This window comes from Piliocolobus tephrosceles, chromosome 8, assembly GCF_002776525.5.
Source record: "Piliocolobus tephrosceles isolate RC106 chromosome 8, ASM277652v3, whole genome shotgun sequence".
Lineage (NCBI taxonomy): Eukaryota > Metazoa > Chordata > Mammalia > Primates > Cercopithecidae > Piliocolobus > Piliocolobus tephrosceles.
Genome location: NC_045441.1, coordinates 33,058,014 through 33,076,681, shown reverse-complemented (window position 1 = coordinate 33,076,681; position 18,668 = coordinate 33,058,014). Strand labels below are relative to the sequence as shown.

The window sequence follows — 18,668 nt, the reverse complement described above, 5'->3', positions numbered from 1 at the left end:
ACAAAGAAACAGGTGGTGAGAATGTGGAGGTCAAAAGGGCAGGTGCATGATCTACAGCTGTGATGGTTTAGCATGTATATGGAACATGTTCTGCTACTTGAGATAATGGAAATAGGAGCCTAGTAGGGCTAGAAGCAAGGAACCAACAAGTCTAGACACATTCCAGGGGACATTATGCAAGCCCTGCCTCAGTTTCCCTCCCAACACTGAACTTTTTCCCAACATCCTCCTCCTCCTTCTTCTTTTCTTCTTTCTCTTCCTCTTTCTCTTTTCTCCTTTTTTGTAGAGATGGGGTTTTGCTATGTTTTCCAGGTTGGTCTTGAACTCCTGGCCTAATATAGTTCCCCTGCCATGGCCTCCCAAAGTGTTGAGATTACAGGCATGAGCCACCACGCCTGGCCCTTTCTTTAAAAAAAAAATAATAATAATAATTAAAAATTTAAAATTTTTTTTGAGACAAGGTCTTTCTCTGTTGCCCAAGCTGGAGTGCAGTGGTGTGATCTCAGCTCACCGTAGCCTTGACCTCCTGGGCTCAAGTGATTCTCATCCCTCAGCCTCCCGAGTAACTGGGACTACAGGCACATGCCACCATGCCTGGCTAATTTTTTGTATCTTTCTTGTAGAAACAGGGTTTAGCCATGTTGCCCAGGCTAGTGTCCCTCAATCCTGCCCCCTTGACCTCTCAAAGTGCTGGTACTACAGGCACCACGCCAGGGTGCTTTCTTCTTTTTTGATTGCGCTTACGGCTAAAAATTTTCCTCGTAGCACAGCTTTGCTGCATCCCATAAGTTTTGGTATGTTGTGTTTTCATTTTCATTTGTCTCAAGGTATGTTTATATTTCCTTTGTGATTTATGCTTTGATTCATTGGTTGTTAAGCATGTGTTGTTTAATTTCCCAATATCATGAATTTTCAGGGATTTTTTCCTGTAATTTATTTACTTTTTTTTTTTTTTGAGCCAGGATGGAGTGCAGTTGTGTGATCACGGCTCACTGTAGCATTGATCTCCTGGGTTCAAGCAGTTATCTCACCTCAGCCTTCTGAGTAGCTGGTACCACAGGTATGTGCCACCATGCCTGGCTAATTTTATTTTTTTTGAAACAGGGTCTCACTCTGTGGCCCAGGGTGGAGTGCAGTGGTGCGATCATGGCTCACTGCAGCCTTGATCTCCTAGGTTCAGGTGATCCTCCCACCTCAGCCTCCCAAGAAGCTGGGACTACAGGTGCACACCAATACACCGGCTAATTTTTTGTGTTTTTAGTAGGGATGGGATTTCACCATGTTGCCCAGGAAGTTCTGAACTCTTGGATTCAGGCAATTCGTTTCCCTCAGCCTCCCAAAGTATTGGGATTACAGGTGTGAACCACCACACCCAGCTTCTTTTTATTTTTAGAAATAGAGTTTCTCTATGTTGCCCAGGCTGATCTTGAACTCCTGGGCCCAGGAGATCCTCCCAACTTGTCCTCCCAAAGTGCTGTGATTACAGATGTGAGCCACCATGCTCAGCCCCTTCTGTTATCAAGTTCTAGTTTCATTCCATTGTGACTGGAAAATATACTTTCTATGATTTTAATTATTTAAAATATAACAAGGCTTGTTTTGTCACCTAACATACGGTCTATCCTGAGGAATATTCCATGTGCACTTGAAAGAAATGTGTATCCTGCTGTTGTGGAGTGGAATGTTGTATATATACAAGTGTCCGTGTGTTTTATAAATGTTCAAGACTTCTATTTCCTTACTGGTCTTCTGTCTAGTTGTTCCATCAGTTATTGAAAATGGAGTATTAAAGTCTCCAACTACTTATTGTTGCATTGTCTGTTTCTCCTTTCAATTATGTAATGTTTGCTTTACATATTTTAAGGTCACATTGTTTGGTGCATATATATTATTATTACATATTCTTGATGAATTGACCCTTTTAGTAATGTATAATGTCACATTTGTCTCTTGTAACAATTCTTTATTTAAATTCTATTTTGTGGTCAGGTGCAGTGGCTCATGCCTGTAATCCCAGCACTTTGGGAAGCCAAGGTGGACAGATCACTTGAGGTCAGGAGTTCAAGACCGATCTGTCCAACATGGCAAAACCCCGTCACTACTAAAAATACAAAAAATTAGCTGAGCATGGTGGTACACAGCTGTGATTGCACTAATGCACTCCAGTCTGTCTCAAAACAAACAAAAAACAACCTTCTCCCAAAAAACCCCAAAGTTATAATAATTCTGGCTTTTGTATTTACCCAGGTAAATACCTTTATTGGGGATTTTTATTTCTTTAAACATCTTTGAGTTACTGTCTGGCATCCTTTAATTTCAACTGAAAGAGTCCCCTTAGCATTTCTTGTAAGGCAGGTCTAGTGGTAATGAACTTTCTCAGCTATTATGTATCTGAAAATGTCTAGGATCGTTTTGCTGAAAAAGGATTTTTGGTTGATAATTTTGTTTGTTTCAGCACTGTAAATATATCATGCTCACTGCCTTTTGACCTTCAGCATATCTTGTGAGTAATCAGCTGATAATCTTATTGAGGACACCTTGTATGTGATGAGTCACTTTTCTCTTGTTTTCAATATTCTCTCTTAGTATTTGCCTTTCAACTGTTTGATTATATTATGTCTCAATATAAGTCTCTTTGTATTTATACTCCTTGGAGTTTATTGGACTTTTTAGATATTTAATATTCATGTCTTTCATCAAATTTGGACAGTTTTAGGCCATTATTTCTTCAAATAACTGTCTCATTCTCTCTTCTCTTATTGAACTTCCATAACACCCATGTTATTTTGTTTCATGGTGTACCATAAGTAACTTAATCTCTGTTCACTTTTCCTCACTCTTTTTCACATCTGTTCCTCAGAACTGATGATTTCAATTGTCCTACCTTCAAGTTCACAGATTCTTTCTTCTGCTTTCTCACATCTGCTCTTGAGCCCCTCTAGTGAAGTTTTTTATTTCAGTTATTATCCTTTTTAGGTCCAGAATTTCTGTGTGGTTCTTTTTTAATAATTTCTCTTTATTGATAACCTCATTTTGTTCATGCATGGCTTTCCTAATTTACTTTAGTCCTCATCTATTTTTGCTCTTAGCTCTTTAAGATAGCTATTTTAAAATGTTTTTGTCTAATAAGTCTTATGTTGGGCTGCCTTGGACACAGTTTTTGTCAACTTGTTTTTTCCCCCTTTGAATAGGCCATCTTTTCCCGTTTCTTTGTCTGCCTTGTGATTTTGCTGTTGCTGTTGCAAACTGGACTTTTGACTATTATAATGTGATAAGTCTGTAAATCAGATTCTCTCTCTTCCTCAGCATTTTTTTTAATTGCTGAAGGCTGTAGTAATGTTTGTTTTTATACTTTCCCAAGCTATTTTTGCAAAGACCATTCATTGTCTTTTTGTGGTCACCAAAGTGTCCGTTTCTTCAGCTTGTGTTTAGCCAGTGTTTTGACAGAGAATTCCCTGAATGCCAGGAGCTAAAAACTACACCACCACCACCACACACACACACACACACACACACACACACACACACACACACAAGCATACCTCTCCCATCTTTTGCAAATTGGGTTGGGACTCTTTAACACTTATCTAGGCTTGTTCTGAGCCTAGGATCAGCCTGTGACAAAAGTTTCAGGGCTTTTCTGAACATGTGTTTTGCCCTGGACATGCATGTAGCATTCTCAATTTCCTGTATACATAGCTGTTTTATTTTTGTTTGAGTTGGATCTCGCTCTGTCATCTAGGCGAGTGTGCAGTGACATGATCATGGCTCACTGCAGCCTCGCACTCCTGGGCTCAGGTGATTTTCTTGTTTCTGTTTCCCAAGTGGCTGGGACTATAGGAATGCACCACCATGCCCAATTAAGCTTTCCCTTCCCTTCCCTTTTCTCCCCTCCCCTTCCTTTCCCTTTCTCCTTCTTTTCTCTCTCTCTTTTCTTTCTTTCCCTTTCTTTCTTTCTTTCTTTCTTTCTTTCTTTCTTTCTTTCTTTCTTTCTTTCTTTCTTTCTTTCTTTCTTTCTTTTTCTCTCTCTTCCTTCTTTTTTCTTTTCTTTATTTCTTTTCTCTTTCTTTCTTTTTTCTTTCTTTCTTTCTTTTTTCTTTCTCCTTCCTTCCTTTCTTCCTTTTTTCTTTCTCTCTTTCCATCTCTCCTTCCCTCCTTCCCTTCCCCCTCCCTCCCTTTCTTTCCTCCTTCCTTCCTTGCCCTTCCCTTTCCTTTCTCTCCCCTCCCTTTCCTTCCCCTCCCCTCCCCTCCCCTCTCCTCTCCTCCCGTCTCCTCTCCTCCCCTCTCCTCTCCTCTCCTCTCCTCTCTTGTTCCGTCTCGTCCCGTCCTGTCCTGTCCTGTCCTGTCCTGTGTGAACATAGCTCACAGCAGCCTCAACCTTGACGGCTCAAGTGATCTTCCTGTGTCCCTCCCAAGTAGCTGGGACAGCAGGTGCCTAACCCCCGTCTAATTATTTATTTTTTTCTGCTCGTCCTCTGTGGGTTGGACCCACTGCCTAACCAGTCCCAGTGAGATGAAGTGGGTACCTTAGTTGGAAATGCAGAAATCACCCGCCTTCTGCCCTGGTCTCACTGGGAGCTGCAGACCGGAGCTGTTCCTATTCGGCCATCTTGGCCCCTTCTAATTATTTATTTTTTTGTAGAGACAGGGTCTCATCATGTTCTCCAGGCTGGTTTAAAACTCTTGGGATCAGGGCAGGATCCTCCCACCTCAACCTCTCAAATTGCTGAAGATTACAGGTGTGAGCCACCATGCCCAGCCTGCTTTTCTATTTTGTTGTAGAGACAGGCTCTCACTATGTTGGCCAGGCTTGTCTCAAACTCCTGGCCTCAAGCAGTCCTCTTGCCTTGGTCTTCCAAACTGCTGTGATTACAGGCATGAGCCACTGCACCTGTTGGCCTCTTCTTCTTTTTTTGAGTCAACGTCCAGCCTGGAGTGCAGTGGTGCAATATGGCTCACTGCAGCCTCAAACCCCTAAACTCAGATGATCCTCCCACCTCAGCCTCCCAAATAGCTGGTACTACAGGTACATGCCACCATGCCAGCTAACTTTTTTTAAATTTTATTTTTTGTAGAGATGGGGTCTTGCTATATTGCCCAGGCTGGTCTCAAACTCCTGGCCTCAAGTGATCCTCCCACCTTGGCCTCCAAAAGCATTGGCATTACAGGCATGAGCCACTGTGCTTGGCTCATAGCTGCTTTAAAAATTTATATACACACATATATTTTAAGACAGGGACTTGCTCTACTGCACTGGCTGGAGTGCAGTGGCACAATCATGGCTCACAACTCAAACTTCTGGGCTCAAGCAATCCTCCCGCCTCAGCCTCCCAAGTAACTGGGACTACAGGTGCATGCCACCATCCCCAGCTAATTTTTAAATTTGTTGTAGAGACAGGGTCTTGCTGTGTTGTCCAGACTGGTCTCAAACTCCTGGGCTCAAGCAATCTGCCTGCCTCAGCATCCCAAAGTGTTGGGGTTACAGACATAAGCCACCGTGCCTGCAAATTTTGTTGAATATCCAAATTGTCCAAGCTTCTCCTCTGGGTTTAAAATGGTATATGGCATGTCTCTACCTATAACCTCTTGCCCCAGGCATCTTTTCTGAACAATGTCCTGATTTTAGGCAAGAGACACAGCATCTTGCATCAGTTCTTCCAGGATCCACCAGATAAGAACAGATGCACATAATAGTTTGCAAATAAGGCCTGCTCGCTTTGGAGGGAGGGAAATGAGAACTGTGCTACTATTGTCTCAATTCCAAAACTGTTGGCTGGGTACAGTGGCTCATGCCTGTAATCCCAACATTTTGGGAGGCCAAGGCAGGAGATCACTTGAGGCCAGGAGTTTGAGACCAGCCCAGACAACATAGTGAGACCCCATCTCTACAAACAATTTAAAACACTAGCTGGGTGTGTTGGCACGTACCTGTAATTCCAGCTTCTCAGGAGGCTGAGGTTGGAGGATTGCTTGAGCCCAGGAGTTTGAGGCTGCAGTAAGCCATGATTATACCAGTACACTTCAGCCTGGGCTACAGAATTAAATCGCTTAAAAAAAAAAAAAAAAAAGAAGACCATGCTGCCATGCTGGGGAAGTGGGGCGGTTGCGGGCAAGACTAAGTGAAAACACCGCAAAACTTTCCTACTGTTTTGACGATGGCCTTTTTTAAATTGAGTGTTTGCCTGGTTGCTATAGGCCTTTGTTTTCTAGAGTGCCAACAAAGTTAATTCTGACAGTTGGGCTTGTTTATTCAGTGTTTCAGTTTGGAAATGAGAGCTTGGAGCTTCCTAGGCCACCATTTTGCAGATGTCATTTCCAATGGCGTTTTTTGCATCTCGACTTTTTCCTCGTATTCAGTGCTTCAGGACCGCAAGATGGTTGCTACAGCTACAGACCTTCCATCTTTCTAGCACAGCGAAAAGCGGGGAAGGCTAGAATATCATGCCAGCTGCTTACCTCTCCTTTCATGAGGAAAGTAAAAGCCTTCCCATGGGGATCCCAGGGCCCCTGCTAGCTGCAAAGGGGCCTGGGAGAGCAGGGAGAGCCTCTCTCACCTAAGCAGTAGACACAGTCCTTCACCAGAGTGCAGGTTCTGATGGCAAGAAAGACGAAGAGGCCACCAGCAGGCTGGATACCCCAAAGAGCCAGAAGTAGGGGATGTGATTACTCACATCTGTGCCAGTCAGAGTGTTGTACACATATCCAGCCAAGGTACCTGTGACCCAGGTCAGGTGACCGGCTTAGCAATGTCACCTACCTTCCTCTCAACCCAGATCCCCAAACTCTTTGAATGCTGTTGGGATGCAGAACAGCAAGTCAGCGAGTGATTTAAAAAAAAAAAAAATTAATTTTTATGGGTACACAGTAGATTATATATTTATGGGGTACATGAGATATTTTGATACAGATATACGATGTGTCATAATCACATCAGGTTGTAAATGGGGTGACCATCACCTCAAGCATTTGTCACTTCTTTGTGTTATCTCTCTGTAAAAGGATGTTTAATTACACCCTTTCAGTTATTTTAAAATGTACTGCTGATTGTAATTACCCTGTTGTGCTATCAAATACCAACTTTTATTTATTCTATCTAATTATTTTTTTGTATCCGTCAACCATCTCCGCTTCTCCCTACCTCCCCAGTACTCTTCCCAGCCTCTGGTAACCATCGTACCTAATTTCTATTGCCATGTGTTTGTTTTAATTTTCAGCTCCCACAAATGAGTGAAAACACGTGAAGTTTGTCTTTCTGTGCCTGGCTTATTTCAGTGAGTGATCCTCATGTCTCCAGGGCTTGTCTCCACATGACTCAGCAGGGGAAACCTCTGCCAGGTGTCACCCCAGAACCAACCACAGAGGGCTGCTCTGCTGATGGCTGCCTCACCCCCAGCTGCTCCCTTAGTGAACTGGCACAGCTCTGCGCCCTTCTCTGGACCTGCTCAGAGTAGCCACATTTCAGGCGTGTCTTATGATTCTAACATCAAGCTTATAATATCAGTCCTATTAATACCAAGAAAAAGTGGAAAATGAGGTATTATCTGGCAGTCATTAAATTAGTAAGGTCTAATGACAAACATAATACACGATGACGGTGAGACTGCGGGGAGATGGTGCCTTTGTGAGTTGCCCGTGTCAGTGGTAAGAGTCACGGCCCTCGGGAAATCACTGAGTCTTCATTACCCAAGACTGGCATCAACCCTTCACCAAATTCCAATAACTGAGGATCTGATAATCACCCGATAAATCCTAGATTAGCCTGAGGAAAGAAATGAGCTGTCCACATAAGAGTCGTAAACATTGGGCTGGGGCTGCTGGCTCACGCCTATAATCCCAGCACTTTGGGAGTCCAAGGAGGGCGGATCACAAGATCAAGAGATCAATCAAGACTATCCTGGCCAACATGATGAAACCCTGTCTCTACTAAAAATACAAAAATTAACTGGGCATGAGGGCACATGCCTGTAGTCCCAGCTACTTGGGAGGCTGAGGCAGGAGAATCGTTTGAACCCAGGAGGCAGAAGTTGCAGTGAGCCAAGATCGCGCCACTGTACTCCAGCCTGACAACAAAGCAAGACTCTGTCTCAAAAAAAAAAAAAAAAAAGGAATGGTAAACATTGTACTCTGACTCACAAATCTCATCTAGGGGAACTCGTTTTAAGGAAATATATTTTAAAAATAATAGGAAACATTGTTAGGCACAAAGAAGTCAACCAGAAACGTATTTATCAAAAATGATCTATTGGGAACCAGCCCAACAGTCAGAACCAGAAGAGGAGATCCCTGAGTTCTGTGGACCATAACCTAGTCACAGACATGCTGATCAGAGATTGAAGGCAACAGGGAGGATTTTTGTGAAAAGTCAAGAGAAAAAGCAGGATGCATGTGTACATAGCATATGGTCACAACTTGGCACGTGTGTCCAGAGGCACTGGCAGTTGGGTTGGGAGATCGGGTGTGAAATTTTCACTGTCTTTCCGAGCCGGATTGTGCTGCTGTTACACTGCTTGTGTTTCACAGACGACCCCAGGAGATCACATAGCTGGACTCTATCTCTCTGTGGTGCTAGGCTGGGCACAACTGGGCTCCAGGGGCTTAGCCTAGGCAGCCCCCATGGGAACAAATATATGAAAGACAGGGTGGGCCTTTCATATGCTTGTTCTGACACTCAGCCCCATGCATACCAACAGTGACTTCTTGCTGCAAGTGCCCACAGCCCTGCCTAAGGCCCTTTAACAGTGAGTGTGCCCGCTACATGCTGGGGCTGAAGCTTCCAGGAGTGTCCTCTACCAGTGACAGAAGAACGTGGTGGAAAGGTGTCTGTGTCCTTATTCCTTGGAGGCGACCCTCTTGGACATGTCCCCACCAGCTCCTGGAGGTCCCTGGGGGCAGGAGAAAGCTCTTGGATGCACTCTGGTCAGCTTCCTTCCATCCCCTGGCTCATTCCCCACTCACCAACTGCTGTCATCTGCGATCACCTCCCCAATGAACTTTTTGCACCGGGATCCTTATTTCAGGATCTGTTTCTGGAGGAACTAGATGACAACACCAAGAACAGAGGACCTAGAGAGGCAGCGTCATGGGTGGTGGGGTCTCTGCCTCTGCCGGCCAGGGACTTGGGAGCAGTTCTGGGAAGGTGCTGGATGGAGCTGTCACTCCCAGGGGCAGGCCCTTGGCTGCTGACTGTCTTTCCTCTCCACTATGGCTGTCTTGAGGACTTAGGGGTCAGCCTGACCCTGCCTTGGCCCGCTTCCTCTCAGCCTCTGTCTTCCCCTGCGTGAGGCTGGGGTCCACAGAACACTAGAGACAGGTCCCTCCCTGCAGCTGTCTCCAGTAGATGGCACGCAGGTGATGTTCCCAACAAGCTGCCCTTATCTGCAGCTCAGCTTTGGTAATGGGGGCCAAGGTCATGGCCCATCCTGGTGATAGTGAGAGCCCAAGGTAGGCCTTGAAGATTCCTATCAGGAGGGAGCAGAAAGTGTGTACCACGCCCCTGGGCCCAGGTGGAGCAGGGCTGCTGCTCAAGGCTCCCAGCCATGCTCTGTCCCTTGCTAGGGGTGACTGGTGGGACAGGCCTGGGCAAGGGACAAGAGGGAGAAGGTCAGGGGGAAGTGGGGATGAAGAGTAAAATGAGCAAAGGAGAGTCTTCCGATATCTGGGGTCTCTGTCAACTGTCAGGCCCGGGAGTGAGCTGTTCTTTCCCTTTGCTTCCTGGAGGAGGGGACTTTTGTCACTGCGTAACTCCACCCTGACTGCCCCTCTGTTATCAGGCTGTTAATATTAATTAAGAACAGTCGCTAGGGATGACAGTGCAGAGGGTGCCTCTGAGCCCATAGCTGGCCCTGGTCCCGAGAAGGGGTAGGGCAGATCAGGGGTCTAAGGCTGAGCCAGGGAGGGTGCAGAGGTTCCTCGGCCATGCTGAGTTCCTGAGGCCGGAGCCCAGCCAGTGCCTGGTTTCACCTGTGCCTCCAGGCCCTGGCACCAACTCCAGCAGAGGCTGAGTTAGGGGCTGATAGCGTGGTCTCTTCCCCTAACTGGCTCAGCCCTCTGGCTTCGGTCGTTTTGGGAAGTGAGTAGAGACCCTAGCACCTGCATGATGAGGCTCATCTAAAGCGGGGGCCTGTGGACTGGGGCCAAACAGTGGGAGTGGTGGATCATTAACTAGCAGGGCTCAGCCTCATTGGTCCCTAACCCAGTCAGGCCAGGGTTGTCATCGAAGGGGAGGAGGCTGCCTTAATGTGTGTTCAGCCCTTGGCTATCCCTGAGGCCTGGCCCGGCTACCCGCTGACCCCTTCTCGGACCCGGGATGGCGCAGGCTGTCCTGAGGGGCTGGCTGCTGTGGGCCCTCCTCCTGCGCTTGGTGAGTCCCAGGGCTTGGCTCCACCTTCCCTACAGCCTCCAGTCAGGGACCCTGGGGCCAGCCGTGTACCAGGCGAGTGTTACTGGGTAACAGCAAGGGAGCCTCAGGGCGTGCAGGCTGGGCCAGTCTCCGGACACATGAGGGATGCCAGGCCCCACAGAGGAGGGGTGCAGGTGGAGGGTTTCCAGGTCACAGGGTTGAATGCACACAGGGGTGAAAGAGGTCGCTGGACTGGGGTGCTCCAAGTCCCTCCTGTCACTGGCCCTACTGCGGTCCAGGCCTGCAGTTGAGGGAGGTCTGAGGCAAGGAGGTGCTGGGATGGGGTTACCTAGTGAGTATCACCTAGGGAGGGCTGAGCACTCTGGAGGCTGGGAGAAGATCCAGGACTGGTGCCTCTTAAGTTCCTCACTCCCTTTGTGTCTGGGAGGTGGGTGATGGCTTTCGGCCTCAAGCAGGTGGTGGTGGTGGTGGTGGGAGCCGGGGGGCCTCCTGCACAGACTCTCCATGAGAGACCCTGGCCTCTGGATGTGGTGTGCAGTGTGGGGACTCAGGCTGACTTTGATGTGGGCAGGGCCCGGCACCATGGAGTCAGCTTTGCTCCTTACCCATACCTGGCCTCTCCAGCAGGACCTTCCTAAACTGCAGGTCTATCAGGCCACACCTAGGAAGAAAGGCCTGGCTGCCCTGCCCACTTGTCACTCCAACACTGGCTGGCTGGTACATGCCTCCGGGAGGCTTCCCACTCCCCACGCTCCCCTTCCCTGCCTCTGCTCGATGTCTTTCTTATCGCCACGCCCTCCCTGGCTGCCTGCTGCCTGGATGGCACCCAGCTGGGTCAGGGCCCATGAGTGATGTTGCTGTGCTCTGCAGGCCCAGAGCGAGCCTTACACACCCATCCACCAGCCTGGCTACTGCGCCTTCTATGACGAATGTGGGAAGAACCCAGAGCTGTCTGGAGGCCTCGTGACACTCTCCAACGTGTCCTGTCTGTCCAACACGCCAGCCCGCAACATCACAGGTGATCACCTGATCCTATTACAGAGGATCTGCCCCCGCCTCTACACCGGCCCCAACACCCAAGCCTGCTGCTCCGTCAAGCAGCTGGTATCACTGGAAACGAGTCTGTCGGTCACCAAGGCCCTCCTCACCCGCTGCCCAGCCTGCTCTGACAATTTCGTGAACCTGTACTGCCACAACACATGCAGCCCCAACCAGAGCCTCTTCATCAATGTGACCCGTGTGGCTCAGCTAGGGGCTGGACAACTCCCAGCTGTGGTGGCCTATGAGGCCTTCTACCAGCACAGCTTTGCCGAGCAGAGCTATGACTCCTGCAGCCGTGTGCGCGTCCCTGCGGCTGCCACGCTGGCTGTGGGCACCATGTGTGGCGTGTATGGCTCTGCCCTTTGCAATGCCCAGCGCTGGCTCAACTTCCAGGGAGACACAAGCAATGGTCTGGCCCCACTGGATATCACCTTCCACCTCTTGGAGCCCGGCCAGGCTGTGGGGAGTGGGATTCAGCCTCTGAATGAGGGGGTTGCACGTTGCAATGAGTCCCAAGGTGACGACACAGTGGCCTGCTCCTGCCAGGACTGTGCTGCATCCTGTCCTGCCATCGCCCGCCCCCAGGCCCTGGACTCCACCTTCCGCCTGGGCCGGATGCCGGGTTGGCTGGTCCTCATCATCATCCTCTGTTCTGTCTTCACTGTGGTCACCATCCTGCTCGTGGGACTCCGTGTGGCCCCCACCAGGGACAAAAGCAAGACGGTGGACCCCAAGAAGGGCACCAGCCTCTCTGACAAGCTCAGCTTCTCCACCCACACCCTCCTTGGTCAGTTCTTCCAGGGCTGGGGCACCTGGGTGGCTTCGTGGCCTCTGACCATCCTGGTGCTGTCTGTCGTCCCGGTAGTGGTCTTGGCAGCGGGCCTGGTCTTTACAGAACTCACTACGGACCCCGTGGAGCTGTGGTCGGCCCCCAACAGCCAAGCCCGGAGTGAGAAGGCTTTTCATGACCAGCATTTCGGCCCCTTCTTCCGAACCAACCAGGTGATCCTGACGGCTCCTAACCGGTCCAGCTACAGGTATGACTCCCTGCTGCTGGGGCCCAAGAACTTCAGCGGGATCCTGGACCTGGACTTGCTGCTGGAGCTGCTGGAGCTGCAGGAGAGGCTGCGGCACCTCCAGGTGTGGTCGCCCGAAGCACAGCGCAACATCTCCCTGCAGCACATCTGCTACGCCCCCCTCAATCCGGACAATACCAGTCTCTCCGACTGCTGCATCAGCAGCCTCCTGCAGTATTTCCAGAGCAACCGCACGCTCCTGTTGCTCACGGCCAACCAGACACTGATGGGGCAGACCTCCCAAGTCGACTGGAAGGACCATTTTCTGTACTGTGCCAAGTGAGTCCGTGGTGGGGCCCAAGCGAGGAGCAGGCTGGGGCTGGGCTGCCATGGCCTCCCGGGAACCTGGCCGGGCATACAGCTGGTCCTGAAGGACCAGAGGTAGCTATTCCTATGACTCTGGCCTGGGGCTGCCCGGATGCTTATCTCTGCCTCTTGTCCAGCCGCCATTTCCTTTGGCCAGAGTTCCTGCTCATGGCTGCAGGTTTGTGCATGGCCATCACTGGCCCTTCAACCCCGGGTCCACTCTGTCTTTCTGCAGAGCTCCTGACATGTGGGAGCTCCCTGCCACACTCTTGTTTTAAGTCTGACAGAGGAGTCTGATTGGCACAGCACATGTTTATATTTGCCTTGTTTTGCTTCTTGTTTCTGTGCTAGGTGCTGTAAGGCCGTCGGTAGCCCATGAGGTACCATGGTATGCACTGGAAAAAGTGCCCTCAGGCCAGGGGTCATGGCTGGTCTCAGGCACCTGGGCCGGGTGTCCCGGGGCAGGCCACAGCCACACACACTCCTATTGATTGGGGTTCGGTCCTGGTTCTGTCCACTCTGGTGTGCTGCCAACAAGGCTGCTGGGCCAAGGGGCCCGAGAGCCAAGGGCAGTAGCGGGGCGGTGGCAGTGGAGGCTCCTTGAGGTTGGAGTAGAGCAGAGGTCCTCAAAATGAACGTTTAGTACTCCATAGTCCAGAGCAAATGGGAGTTAAAAGGGGCAAATAGCATCTTAGTGTTATTATGAAAACAGTTCTGACCTTACAGACCCTTGGAAGGATCTCCAGGACACCTAAGGGCCCCAGGCCACACTTTGAGAACCACTGGATTGGAAGAGAGTGCTGACACTTTCTGTCCACCGCTATCTGGCTCTGCATCCCCCGGCTGGGCCCCAAGTTTGGGCTGCTTCTCAGAGTGTCTGTGCCAGGAACCCAAGGGCTGTCTCTTGGAAACAGCGGGAACGAGAGGAGCTATTGTTTGCTCTGGGGAGGCATCGTGGCCTGACCTCAGACTCATGTCTGATGCTAGCTTTATAGTCCATTATAGGGCATTACCTTTATTTTGACTTTGGATGCTCACAACAACTCTTGGGTGGTCCAATTATCCCCACTTTACAGACATGAAAACTGAGGCTCGCAGGGGTGTGGTAAGCTGCTCAAGGTCACACAGCAACCAGCACTTGCTTGCTGAGAGCTGAGAGAGGGGCGTAGAGAGCTTCGCTCTGGTGTCCCACCGCATCTTCACAATGATGGGCTTTGCAGAAAGGGCTAAGCTGAAGGAACTACAGACTTGCCTGAGGGCACCAGGCTAGTAAACTCTGAAAACATTGGCTCCTGGGCTCCAGGATTCCAAATTTGACCTCAATACCTAGAGGGTTTTGGGGGGCCCTAGGCAGGAGAAGGAGGCTGAGAGGGCAACATTTGAGACAGCCCATGCCAGACCCCACGGCTCAAATCCCAGCTCTTCCACCCTCATGGGACTTCAGGTGTGATGCTCAATCCAGAATGAGATACTGTCAGAGCCAGGAAGGTCAGGCTAGTGTGTGGAGACGTGAGAGGCACAGAGGGACATGGCCCGGGGCAGCCGCTGCCTGGCACAGGGGAGGCACGCGGCAGCTCCAACTCACTCTGTGGGTGGGGGCCTGCAGGAGATCTTGCTGGATGGGAGCCATTTAGGACCCACTAGGCTGGGCTATCTGCAGTTATCTGCAGCCAGTGTCCCCCGCCCCACCAGCTCACCCTCCGTAGTGCTGTGGGTCTGGGGTGGGAGGAGAAGGGAGGGGCCATAGGGACTGGGCAGGGCCAGGAAAGGCCCTTTCCCTTTGTGGTCATCTCCCTCCAGTGCCCCGCTCACTTTCAAGGATGGCACAGCCCTGGCCCTGAGCTGCATGGCTGACTACGGGGCCCCTGTCTTCCCCTTCCTTGCCGTTGGGGGGTACAAAGGTAAGCTAAGTGGGCCCTGAGAGGAGGCCAAGGAAGATGCAGTACTGGGGCAGGAACCATAGACGGGAGGGTGGGGGTGGTGCTGGGGGTTCTCACAGCCTGGGGGTGACCTGGTTTCTGGAAGCTATAGGCCGACTCTGTCCTGTCTCCTCTCTCTGCCATCTCCTTTATCTTCTCATAGTGTTACTCAGGCACTCTGGTTTTTTGCCTGAGGTCTTACCTTTGCCTGAGAGAAGTGGGGTGTAGGAGATAAGGCCATGAATCAGATGAAGAAGGAGTGGGGGAGAAGGAGCAAGGGGTGATGGGAGGGGTGAAGCTAGATGGGGGAGGGAATATAGGGGTGCAGCTGGAGGGGGAGGGAGGCACGGGTGCAGCAGGAAGGGACTGAGCGTTTCTTATCCCAGGGGAGGAGTATTCTGAGGCGGAGGCCCTGATCATGACGTTCTCCCTCAACAATTACCCTGCCGGGGACCCCCGGCTGGCCGAGGCCAAGCTGTGGGAGGAGGCCTTCTTGGAGGAAATGCGAGCCTTCCAGCGTCGGATGGCTGGCAAATTCCAGGTCACGTTCATGGCTGAGGTAGGGGCTGCAGGGTCCCTGGCTCTGGGGGTGCAACCCAGGTGGTCTTGGGTCAGTTCCTGTGTCCCCAACCTGGGCAGTGGCTGCCTGCTCGGAACAGGGTGATTGTGATGGCTGTTCTTGTAGCCTCACCAGGGATTATGGGGGGCCATCAGACCCTGTGACACAACACACAGTTAGTGCCCAGTGACTGAGCTATTGAGAGCTGGCCTGGCTGGAGCAGGCACGGTCAGTGGGGGCTGGTCGGGTGTATGTCCACAGCGCTCTCTGGAAGATGAGATCAATCGCACCACAGCCGAAGACCTGCCCATCTTTGCCACCAGCTACATTGTCATCTTCCTGTACATCTCCCTGGCCCTGGGCAGCTATTCCAGCTGGAGCCGAGTGATGGTGAGAAGCGGGAGGGACACAGCTAGGTGGGCTAGCCCAGGACATCTTCAGCAGGCCTTCTACAACTTTCCTAACCAGAGCATCTCAGAACAGCAGAATGGACACACCTAAGTGGCTGCCCCAAAGGGTAGCCACCCTCTCGAGGGTGTTCTGTGCTGAAAGTGAAAGGCCAAGAGCAGTTTTCTTTTCTTTTTCTTTTCTTTCTCTTCTTTTCTCTTTTCCCTCCTTCCCTCTCTCTTTCTCTTTCTTTTCTTTCTCTCTCTTTCTCTCTCTGTCTCTCTTTTTTTCTCTTTCTTTCTTTTGAGACAGGGTCTTGCTCTGCTGCCCAGGCTGGAGTGCAGTGGCATGATCTTAGCTTGCTGCAACCTCAAAAATCCTGGGCACAAGTCATCCTCCTGCTTCAGCCTCCCAAGTAGTTGGGACTATAGGCACATGCCATTGCGCCCAGCTTTTTTTTTTTTTTTTTTTTTTTTGAGACAGAGGTTTGCTTTTGTTGCCCAGGCTGGAATGCAATGGCGCAATCTTGGCTCACTGCAACCTCTGCCTCCCAGGTTCAAGCAGTTCTCCTGCCTCAGCCTCCCGAGTAGTTGGGACTACAGGCATGTGCCACCACACTTGACTAATTTTGTGTTTTTAGTAGAGACAGTGTTTCTCCATGTTGGTTAGGCTGGTCTCGAACTCTTGGCCTCAGGTGATCTGCCCACCCAAAGTGCTGGGATTACAGGCATGAGCTACTGCTCCCGGCCAATTTTTTTTTTTTTTTTTTTAAATTTTTTGTAGAGACAGAGTCTTGCTTTGTTGCCTAGGCTGGTCTCAAACTCCTGGGCTCAAGCAATTCTTCCTCGTCAGCCTCCCAAAGTGTTGAGATTACAGGTGTGAGCCACCACACCTGACCTAAGAGCAGTTTTCTTTCTGTTACATGCCATACGCTCACTTGCCCAAATGCAAAGCTAATACTTACAATCTCTTGCAATGCATGCTCAAGGAAGATGGAGTAGGCTCACCTATGCCTTTGGGTTTCATGGACCTGCCCTTGGGAGGATGGCTCTGCAGAGGGGCTTTAATGTGAGATGTGAGCTCCTCACCACCAGGGGCATATCGGGGACCTGCAGGCACGGAGGGTGCCTGCCTGCTGTGGTGTCTCACCTAGCTGAGGCTGGTGGGCATACTGGGTAGGTGCTAGGTGGCCAGGGGGCTGAGCCTGTTTGCATTGCAGGTGGACTCCAAGGCCACACTGGGCCTTGGCGGGGTGGCCGTGGTCCTGGGAGCAGTCATGGCTGCCATGGGCTTCTTCTCCTACCTGGGTATCCGCTCCTCCCTGATCATCCTGCAAGTGGTGCCTTTCCTGGTGCTGTCTGTGGGGGCTGATAACATCTTCATCTTTGTTCTCGAGTACCAGGTAAGAAGGGAGGAACTCTCCATACCCCCAACTGCCCACTCTTCTCCCAACCTCACCTCCTGGCCAGATGGGACTCTGGCATGAATTTGCTGGGTCTCCCTGCAGACTCTTTCTGTTCATCGACACTCATGTTTACAATATCTGTAGAAACTAGAGTGTGTTGACATAAATGACTTCATCCTGCCTCTACCATCCGGAATTAGCTTTCTGTTAACCCCTTGCAATGTCTAGTAAAACCTCTCCATGTTAGTACATTACAGCCTCCTCCTGTCTTTATGCTGCTATATAGCATTCCATGGTAAGGATAAATCAGAGTCGATTTCACCTCTCCCTGTTGGTGAACAGGGTTCCAACAATGCTTGGAACAGGGATGCTATAGACATCTCGAATGCACCAAGCATTTCTCCCAGCCAGACCCTGGAAGAAGAACATTGGCCGTGGAGAGTGTGAGGGTCTTTGATGACTCAGGAAGGTCAGAGCAGCTCCTCAGGCCTGGCTGCAGCTCTGGGCACTTGCCAGCTCCCTGCTGGCCTTTGAGGGATGGTGCCCTTGGAGGGCCCTGGCTCTTATCCCTGCTGTTCCCACACAGAGGCTGCCCCGGAGGCCTGGGGAGTCGCGAGAGGTCCACATTGGCCGAGCCCTGGGCAAGGTGGCCCCCAGCATGCTGTTGTGCAGCCTCTCTGAGGCCATCTGCTTCTTCCTAGGTGAGCCTGGGGCAGACCCTCCCCACTCGGCATTAGGCCTGCTGGGTTAGTGCTGGGGCCTAGGAGTTCCCAGAGGGCAGTGGGTATAGTGCAGACCCCCTTCCCCCTGTACCCTGTCAATGTCGGCTCCCACTCTGCCCTTGAAGCCAGGGTGCCCTGACAGCCCTCTGCTCTCTCACAGGGGCCCTGACCCCCATGCCAGCTGTGCGGACCTTTGCCCTGACCTCTGGCCTTGCAGTGGTCCTTGACTTCCTCCTGCAGATGTCAGCCTTTGTGGCCCTGCTCTCCCTGGACAGCAAGAGGCAGGAGGTAGGGGCAGCTGGGCCAGTACCGAGGGACCTGCCCCTGGGTTCCCACCATGGCAGGGAGATGGGGTGGCTTTACCACCACAGAGATGGCCCAGAGAATGGGGTGGGGGACAGGGACATTGTGCTGTAATATTTAGGTAATATTTAGGCCATGTATTCTCCAATTTCCTATAGAAAAATAAATTTGTTTTGACAAATTTTGCAATATAATCAAACCTCCTTAAGTGCATGAGGTTCAGAAATAAAATACAGTTGACCCTTGAACAACGTGGAGATTAGGGGACCGACTGTCTGAGAAGTTGAAAATCTGCATGTAACTTTTTTTTTTTTCGAGATGGAGTTTCGCTCTGTTACCTAGGCTAGAGGGTAATGGCGTGATCTCAGCTCACTGCAACCTCTGCCTCCTGGGTTCAAGCGATTCTCCTGCCTCAGCCTCCCGAGTACTGGGATTACAGGCCCCCACTAGCACTCCTGGCTAATTTTTGTATTTTTAGTAGAGATGGGGTTTCATCATGTTGGTCAGGCTGGTCTCGAACTCCTGACCTCAAGTGGTCCACCCACTTTGGCCTCCCAAATGCTGGGATTACAGGCGTGAGCTACCATGCC

The 18,668-nt window shown here is 50.6% G+C and overlaps 1 protein-coding gene across 2 annotated transcripts in view; it reads left to right on the top strand.

The window, feature by feature from the left end:
• Positions 1-10,043: 10,043 nt before the first annotated feature.
• The window catches only part of NPC1L1 (NPC1 like intracellular cholesterol transporter 1), a 28,254-nt gene continuing 19,629 nt past the window's right edge, over positions 10,044-18,668 (top strand). The window contains exons 1-8 of one of the 2 annotated variants that reach the window (XM_023226505.1): positions 10,044-10,360; positions 11,231-12,756; positions 14,584-14,684; positions 15,089-15,261; positions 15,523-15,651; positions 16,868-17,050; positions 17,640-17,754; positions 17,936-18,063. In XM_023226505.1, the coding sequence (XP_023082273.1) occupies positions 10,307-10,360; positions 11,231-12,756; positions 14,584-14,684; positions 15,089-15,261; positions 15,523-15,651; positions 16,868-17,050; positions 17,640-17,754; positions 17,936-18,063 (2,409 nt within the window). In that variant the 5' untranslated portion in view covers positions 10,044-10,306. Of the gene's footprint in view, positions 10,361-11,230; positions 12,757-14,583; positions 14,685-15,088; positions 15,262-15,522; positions 15,652-16,867; positions 17,051-17,639; positions 17,755-17,935; positions 18,273-18,668 lie in introns of those variants that run through there. The other variant, XM_023226504.1, reaches the window with a different exon arrangement.